The 9,129-nt window shown below is 52.7% G+C and overlaps 1 protein-coding gene across 2 annotated transcripts; it reads right to left on the reverse strand.

Moving 5' to 3' along the window:
- Nucleotides 1-411: 411 nt before the first annotated feature.
- MKNK1 (MAPK interacting serine/threonine kinase 1) lies at nt 412-9,129 on the reverse strand. Of its 2 annotated transcripts, none has more exons than XM_066598059.1 (12): nt 9,012-9,129; nt 8,631-8,732; nt 3,542-3,639; nt 3,367-3,446; nt 3,171-3,244; nt 2,848-2,952; nt 2,692-2,747; nt 2,527-2,622; nt 1,591-1,785; nt 1,327-1,491; nt 1,150-1,193; nt 412-1,049 (listed from the first exon to the last, which is right to left on the reverse strand). In XM_066598059.1, the coding sequence occupies exons 1-12, from the start codon at nt 9,019-9,021 to the stop codon at nt 842-844; spliced, it is 1,233 nt and encodes a 410-aa protein (XP_066454156.1). In that variant the 5' UTR covers nt 9,022-9,129; the 3' UTR covers nt 412-841. The 2 variants fall into 2 exon arrangements, with proteins under 2 accessions (XP_066454156.1, XP_066454155.1); XM_066598058.1 differs by having other exon boundaries at nt 3,530-3,639.

Here is a 9,129-nt window from a genome sequence, read left to right on the forward strand (position 1 = left end):
AGAAAAACGAAAACACACACCTCTATAAACTTGTATAGCAGTAGTCATGCTGATCCAGATAAGATAGTAACCGCTGTAAAAACAAAACCCAAGAACAATGGTAGAATTGCTTACCTAGAGAGGTTGGGCGGCGGGCACCGGGAGAGACCGCCAACTAGGCTCATATAGCCTGCATTATTCACTTCCAAGCACTTAGCAATTTTGTTCCTTCCTGTGACTTCCCTACTGGGGGAGGGGGAGGTTATGCTTGCATGTGGCTGATGTAGCAGTCAGGACTTCCCACATGTTCATATGTCCCTGTACCAATAAGTCAGCTTTTAGAGATCCAGTCGCCATTGTTGACTCTTAACTGGTAGGACAGATTCCAACAGCAGCTGCTACTTTTCTTAAACACAATAAAATATGCCGACAAACGATAAAAACCCGGAAGTTTATTTATTTGCATTAAATAACACTGACAAACTCCCGGAGATGGCAGAGTCCGCAGATTGCACCCGTCCATCAGTAGCTCTGAGCCCAACGTGCCCTGTATAAAAACCATTTCTGAAAGTACTAGGGAAGGGGAGGGGGGTTAGCAATAAATACATGATTTTGGAGGAGGTGGGGATTATTACATTCCTCTCTTGACACAACATCCTACAATTCTGGCTGTAGGTGTGTGAATCAGCAGCGGACATCTGAATGGGCCGATGTCAAGTTACTTAAGAAATCTAGAATTCATTAAAAAAAAAAAAAGTTACATACTCCACCGATGTGCCGAAATGGAGCAGAGCACAGGTAGAAACATAAAAACGGACCATAAAAAAAAACTGCAGCGTGGCAGAAGCGCAACATCTGGTAGTCACTCAGGGCCGCCCCCTTTACTGGCCAGGGCTTGTGCTCGCCGCTTAGCTAGGCGAGACTTGGAGGGGGGAGAGAGTCGCATGGAGCAGATCTTCTGGATGAAGCTCTCGTTCTCTTCGTTGATGTCGCTATCGTGTTGGGAAAGCTGCCGGTTTACCGCAATGGCCTCCGCTGCAAACAGCGTCAAGTCTTTAGTGCTGCTGTTCCTGCAACATAAGAAGATGCAACTAGAGCTGCAGCCTGAAGACAACACATCAAGGTCCCTCCGAGGAGCAGCACATTCCTCCTATCACCAGATCTACTTACTTCTGAAGAACCAGCGGGGTCGGCAGGCCTCTTTCAGGAGCATCCTAACAAAAAGACCCCGACAGAAGTGTTATTCACAGATCATTTCATCCTATGGCTTATGGTGAGCTGGAGGGAGTACAGAGCGCCTCCAGCAGGTAGCTTGGTGTGCACAAAGTACTCTAAAGAGTCACTCACCCCTTGAACCCAGGGGTGTTGAAGAACTTGTGCTGCGCTGAGGCGGTCTTTGGCATCGCGGACCAACAGCTTAGAAATCAAGTCCTTGGCCTGGCTGGAGATGTGGGCCCAGTCCCTCTCAGGAAACTCATATTTGCCTTCTTGAATACTTTCAAACAGCTTGTTCTAAAGAGTAAGTTTGACATCAGTAAAGACATTTGCAGCAGCGACCATCGTCCCATGTGAAGGGTGTCCGGGCCAGATCTGAGGGGCGAAGGTCCTTACCTGGCACACTCTGCAGACTTCTCCCCGGTCCCAGCCACAGTCTGTCCCACAATTCCCCACGAAGGGCGGGTAGCCGCTGAGCATTATGTACAGGATGACACCCAAGCTCCACAAATCACAACGCTTATCATAGAATGTAGCTTCTTCTGTGAAGACTTCCACCACCTCAGGGGCCATGTACTCTGCGGAGCCGCACTGAGGACACACAAGGTGACAGCAGGACTGCAGCGTGCTACAGACAGGGGCCCCGGACAGAGGGGCCCAGCAGGAAGAATTTATCTCCCTGCTCTTTTGAGAATGCACGTGGGGGGTTTGGGAGGAACATCATTCAATTCGGCTGCCAGCTATCCAACGGTCCTTATTGTTCCTGCGCTCCATATAAAACCCACGACTGGACGAGAGTTTTCAGGTCTGCATGCAGAAAAACTAAATAACGTGCAGTTCAGTGTTAACAACTAAAGGACTGCTTACTGTGAATGGAGGCGGGCGGGGGAGGAGCGCTGCCTTGTCCGCCCTGCCTCCATTCTGGCAGTGCTGCGAGGGATACCAAGCATACGCGCTCCCGTGTAACAGTGCAAGAGCGAGCGTCACCGGGATGAGGAGACTGACATTTCTGGACCGACAGCTTGTCCGGTGTAAAAGGGGCATAAGGCAGAGTTTCCCAGACTCCGGCCCACACAACCCCCTCTATAGGATGACCCATTGGGGAACACCTGTGGCAAGGTCTGAGGCCCCGACAATAACTACATCACCTGTGCAATACTATCAGCCCATCATATTAGTGGCAACGCGTTCTGATGTCACCGGGCCAGCAGAAGTATCCACGATTAGAATGCTTATGGCTGATGGCAAACATGGCACACCTGACCTATAGACATACAGCAGAGATCCCTCCCACAACCACCCGCTGCGCAGTCACATGACACCTGGACTTACAGGAGTGGTGAGCTCCGGGGTGGAGATCGGCGTACACGCACTGTTCAGCTTCACGCCGCTTCCAAGATCAAAGTCACAGATTTTTACTGGTGAAATCTACAAAAGCCCAGAACAGTGTGAGCAATGGTGGCAAATAATCCCCATTAACCCCTTCCTACACTCTACCTTATCTTCACATTCACACAGGATGTTCTCCGGCTTCAGATCTCGATGTGCAATCCCTAAAAGACAGGAGACCAGTGAGAGGGCTGAGGCCCAAATGATGGGCTCCACCACTCCCATAAGACATCTGGGTCACATGAAGAGCGATGCTGCTCCCACCTTTTGTATGGAGGAAGTCCAAGGCAGAGGCAATGTCCCGGACGACCATACTGGCATCCCTTTCATCAAAGTGCTTCCTCTGTTGGATATGGGACAGGATGGAACCTGCAGGAAGAGCCAGAATATCAAACAATGGTCGATTAGCTAGAAATCGAGACTCGCAGCGGAATCTGTAGTTCCTTGACCAAGAGCCCCATCCTGGGGAGTTAATGGAGCCCTGTAGAGGCGACCAACACCCCGCCAAGTTACTGGGATTCACCACCAGCAAGGCACAGGTGGGGCAGAGACCCCTTATTGCCCTCACTACAACACTGATGACGTACCACCTTGCAACTTCTCAAACACCAGATAGAAACGAGCATCATCTTCACAGAACTCGATCAGCTCCAAGATGTTCCTACAAGATAGAAGGAGGCGCTGGAAGAACAAGAGGGGTGTGAAGGGACGTGGCCTCCGTGGACCTCATCCTCATGTCAGTGTTACTGGCTGGAATTCAGTTCATAATACATGTGCTATTACTTGTTGCCTTGACACTGGTAGAGCGTTTCCACTTCCCGGAAGACGCGGCTGCGGCTGTGACCGGCTTTCTTCTCCACAATCTACCAAGAGAAGGAAAGGACTCTGTACAAGCCGCACAACGCATCACCCTGTCTGGAGGACCCCAGAAGGGACTTCCACCAACCTGAAGCCTCACCTTGACAGCGTAATCCTTCCCGTTGTGTAGGCTGACGCAGCCTTGCACCTTGGCGTAGGCTCCTTCTCCGAGCAGCTCGTCCGTCAATCTGTACAAGTCTAGAACACACAGCAGAAGGGAGACTGGGTTTATAAGGGACCGGCTGACAGGAGAAGGGCGCCACGTCTGCCCGTTCTGTGAACACCCCAACAGCAGAGCTACAGTGCAGGGGGCTTCTTGCTTCATAGCACTGTACAGGGCCTGCTGGAGAGACCACATGTCCTAGAATGCAAGTCAGCAGAGCACTGAGCCTAACCGTACTGGGAGATCACAGCTCTGAAGCTGCAGAACAGCAAGTGCAGCTCTGGAGGACAAGACAGGATAAGTAGTGTATGGAAAAAAAACAAAACCCAAAGTAAAGGCTCCAGGTCCAGCAGGGCACACTAATCAATACCAAAAGCAACACCCGATTGCATCCACTTAAAGTAAACTTATTGATCAGATAAAACTTCACCTCCGAGATAAAAGATCTGCAGCAGCAGAAAGGAGGATCAGAGATTCCGAGCATACAGACTACCTGCCTCACTAAATACATGAGGTGAATATACACTTTATTAGGAACGGTGGCGCTAGCGCTCACTCCACCGACTCTGGCACAATGGTGCATGCATACGGAGTCCTAGAAACCAATGTGACCATGTGAACTAGTGCATATATAAACACTAGTCACTGACCGGTATCAGTGGTACTAACATACTGAAAACTTGAGAACCAGTAAGTATTAGAGGGCTAGGATTTAGTCATCCACCGATGCCCTCGTGGAATGTGCTTTGAGGGGGCCTCTATTAATTGCCCTATATGCCTCTGTAGTAGCAGATGAATCCGCCTGGCTATAGAACCTTTTGCTGCTTTTTTGCCCCTGTTGGGTCTGAAAAACGGAGTAAAATCAGTCATAAATGCGTAGGACTGCCCCTCACCCCAGCCCTGGGCCACAGCATCCACCGCTTCTAGGTGATGCCCTGGTCTGAGGGAGAAAAGCTTCTCCACCTTGCGGTTTCCCCTCGATGCGAAGAGGACTGCGGAATCCCCAACTTGTAGGTTAGGAATTTGAAGGCTTCCTGGGAAAGACCCCTCTCCCGGATCTATGGGGTTTCGGCTGAAATAGTCCGCTTTGTGATTTAGGGTGCCTTTCAGGTGGGTTGCTGATAACGATAGGGCCTGCCCCTCCGCCCAGTACAAAAGCTTTTGGGAGAGGTCCGGCAAGGAAGGGAATTTTGTTCCCCCTTTGTGTCGGATGAGGCGACTGCCGTGATATTGTCTGAAAAGATTCTTAGATGTTGACCCTGCAAAGACTTCCCTAATTAATGAAGGGTTTCCCAGAGGACTTTGACGACCGGTTTCTGAACTGTGGGGCCCAGGTCCCCTGAAGAGACGTGTCCCGATATGGGCCCCTCAGCCGTGGGCACTTGCATCTGTTGTGATTCAGCAGACTCTTGATAGATGTGGGATTGCCAGGGATATCCTGAGTGAATTCCCTATACACATCCTTCTTTCAAGTGAGGACTGTCTTTGGTCCCAGGCTTGCAGAACTGCACTCTGTAAGACCCTGGTGGGTGATGAGCCCACGCCACCCCTGGGATGCAGGAAGCCAATTTCCAACAATCACAGAAAACGGCCGTTATTACTGACTGAGGAGGGCAGAGAGCGGCATCCTCACCATGCAGGCAGCAGACAACCCAATGAGGGAGCCAACTGCACCTGTGAGGGACACCGATGAGACGGCCACTCACACCGCCTCCTGATATAGAGGGGCGTGGCTGCTCGGTGTATACTCCCACACAGACTGGATACAAAGTGGCAGACCATTCTGATACATGTAGTGCACCTGTGCTGGACACCGATGAGACGGCCACTCACACCGCCTCCTAATATAGAGGGGCGTGGCTGCTCGGTGTATACTCCCACACAGACTGGATACAAAGTGGCAGACCATTCTGATACATGTAGTGCACCTGTGAGGGACACCGATGAGACTGCCACTCACACCGCCTCCTAATATAGAGGGGGGTGGCTGCTCGGTGTACACTCCCACACAGACTGGATACAAAGTGGCAGACCATTCTGATACATGTAGTGCACCTGTGAGGGACACCGATGAGACGGCCACTCACACTGCCTCCTAATATAGAGGGGGGTGGCTGCTCGGTGTATACTCCCACACAGACTGGATACAAAGTGGCAGACCATTCTGATACATGTAGTGCACCTGTGAGGGACACCGATGAGACGGCCACTCACTGCCTCCTAATATAGAGGGGCGTGGCTGCTCGGTGTATACTCCCACACAGACTGGATACAAAGTGGCAGACCATTCTGATACATGTAGTGCACCTGTGAGGGACACCGATGAGACTGCCACTCACACCGCCTCCTAATATAGAGGGGGGTGGCTGCTCGGTGTACACTCCCACACAGACTGGATACAAAGTGGCAGACCATTCTGATACATGTAGTGCACCTGTGAGGGACACCGATGAGACGGCCACTCACACTGCCTCCTAATATAGAGGGGGGTGGCTGCTCGGTGTATACTCCCACACAGACTGGATACAAAGTGGCAGACCATTCTGATACATGTAGTGCACCTGTGAGGGACACCGATGAGACGGCCACTCACTGCCTCCTAATATAGAGGGGCATGGCTGCTCGGTGTATACTCCCATACAGACTGGATACAAAGTGGCAGACCATTCTGATACATGTAGTGCACCTGTGAGGGACATCGATGAGACGGCCACTCACACTGCCTCCTAATATAGAGGGGCGTGGCTGCTCGGTGTATACTCCCACACAGACTGGATACAAAGTGGCAGACCATTCTGATACATGTAGTGCACCTGTGAGGGACACCGATGAGACTGCCACTCACACCGCCTCCTAATATAGAGGGGGGTGGCTGCTCGGTGTACACTCCCACACAGACTGGATACAAAGTGGCAGACCATTCTGATACATGTAGTGCACCTGTGAGGGACACCGATGAGACGGCCACTCACTGCCTCCTAATATAGAGGGGCGTGGCTGCTCGGTGTATACTCCCACACAGACTGGATACAAAGTGGCAGACCATTCTGATACATGTAGTGCACCTGTGAGGGACATCGATGAGACGGCCACTCACACTGCCTCCTAATATAGAGGGGCGTGGCTGCTCGGTGTATACTCCCACACAGACTGGATACAAAGTGCAGACCATTCTGATACATGTAGTGCACCTGTGAGGGACACCGATGAGACTGCACTCACACCGCCTCCTAATATAGAGGGGGGGTGGCTGCTCGGTGTACACTCCCACACAGACTGGATACAAAAGTGGCAGACCATTCTGATACATGTAGTGCACCTGTGAGGGACACCGATGAGACGGCCACTCACACTGCCTCCTAATATAGAGGGGGGTGGCTGCTCGGTGTATACTCCCACACAGACTGGATACAAAGTGGCAGACCATTCTGATACATGTAGTGCACCTGTGAGGGACACCGATGAGACGGCCACTCACTGCCTCCTAATATAGAGGGGCGTGGCTGCTCGGTGTATACTCCCACACAGGCTGGATACAAAGTGGCAGACCATTCTGATACATGTAGTGCACCTGTGAGGGACACCGATGAGACGGCCACTCACACTGCCTCCTAATATAGAGAGGGGGTGGCTGCTCGGTGTATACTCCCACACAGACTGGATACAAAGTGGCAGACCATTCTGATACATGTAGTGCACCTGTGAGGGACACCGATGAGACGGCCACTCACTGCCTCCTAATATAGAGGGGCATGGCTGCTCGGTGTATACTGCCATACAGACTGGATACAAAGTGGCAGACCATTCTGATACATGTAGTGCACCTGTGAGGGACATCGATGAGACGGCCACTCACACTGCCTCCTAATATAGAGGGGCGTGGCTGCTCGGTGTATACTCCCACACAGACTGGATACAAAGTGGCAGACCATTCTGATACATGTAGTGCACCATGTAGACCAGCAACCTATTAAGGACACCATAATAGTTCGGCAGGTGGCCTGCACTTCAAACAGTGATCCGCATTGGTCCTGCCACCCTGGGCTCCCCCTGGAGTATACACCAAGCAGCTCCCTGGGTACAGCGGTGTAATGCACTGCACATAACTGTACTCGCACAGGCGGTCATACGCAGTACACCTGTTTGTTTGCATTTCCCCTCGCCGTCGCTCAGCGATGACCCGGGTACCCGCCGCCCGCACACAATGTAGTTACGTATGGGCTGCGGGTAGATCTGCGCCCGTGGAGCACATGGGCTCCATGTTATGGACATCCGTGGTAAGATAGAACCCATTTTCTGTGATTGGTGACGCAGTTCCGACGCGCTAATGTGAGCGAAATGTAATCCAGTGATCTGCGCATTACCGGGTCAAACACGTGGAATCCGCAATGTCCATCCCGTCTTGGGACCGGCCTAGTGACAGAGCGCTACCTTTTTATCACCGTGGCTCAGGCGCTGCTCCATGCCAAGGACCTTTTCTGTGCTTGTGCCCACCATCTTGCCGACGAGCGCATGCGCCAAAGCTGGGGAAAAAACTGGCTGAAGATCCCGTCGGGAGACGTTGCTGGGGCCTTAGGTAAGTACTTCCACCTTCCCTCAGGGATCGATCCATGACAAGGGATGAAACTAGCTTTAGGATGGCCACCACCCATTGGATAACAGTGATCATGTGACTGGGGACCGCGGTGACCTCTCCCTGCTACATCTGGTGCGCATGTGCAAAGAAAATGTGTGAGGTCCCGGAAGGACAGACCGCCGCGGGCCATGGGAGGACAGAGGAGAGCTCACGGCCCCTCATGTCAGCCCCCACAGCTGTAATCCACAGCCAGCCAAGACTTAGAGGCATATACCTGGCTGGTCACGAAGGGGTTAAGTCTGAAGCCCCCCCCCCCCCCCGCGCTACATTGCTGTACATACAGGATTCGGGCCTTCAGGGGTTACAGCCGTTATAACAGCGGACTTCAGCAGCCATTGCCCCACCGCACCCCACAAACCCCAGTGATGGGGCGCCCTCTTGTGGTCAGACCTGCAAACCTCCCGGTGAAGATCTCCGCAGCCCGCCCTCGCTTCTTCTTCTTCTTCCGCTTCCTGCTGTCATCTATCGGGATATGCTGACTGCTGACCATCTCTGCACCAAGGGGGGAAAAAAGACAGGTGAGAGGGAAGGCTGGCAGCGGCTGCACAGAGTCAGTCTCCTTCCCTGCTGGCAGATGACGAGATCGTCCCTTCTCACTTCCTTGCCACAGAACAGGGGATCGCTGGGGAAAGCGACTGAGCATGTAGGCCAACCGGCGCCCACCAGACCCCCCGAAACCTCCCAGACACCACAGCAGGGGGCGCTGCAGGACCAGGAGGGTATCAATAACATGGGCCCCGCACCCGCGGACACTGCTGGGCATCGGCTTACCTGAGGGCATCGGCAGGACGAGCTCTCCGACCAGCAGACACCGAAGAACTACAGCCCGGCCACTAGCACCAAACTCCCGCCTACTGCCGCACGCTTCGCGGATTGGTCACTTTCTCCC

The sequence above is a fragment of the Eleutherodactylus coqui genome, chromosome 3, assembly GCF_035609145.1.
Source record: "Eleutherodactylus coqui strain aEleCoq1 chromosome 3, aEleCoq1.hap1, whole genome shotgun sequence".
Classification (NCBI taxonomy): domain Eukaryota; kingdom Metazoa; phylum Chordata; class Amphibia; order Anura; family Eleutherodactylidae; genus Eleutherodactylus; species Eleutherodactylus coqui.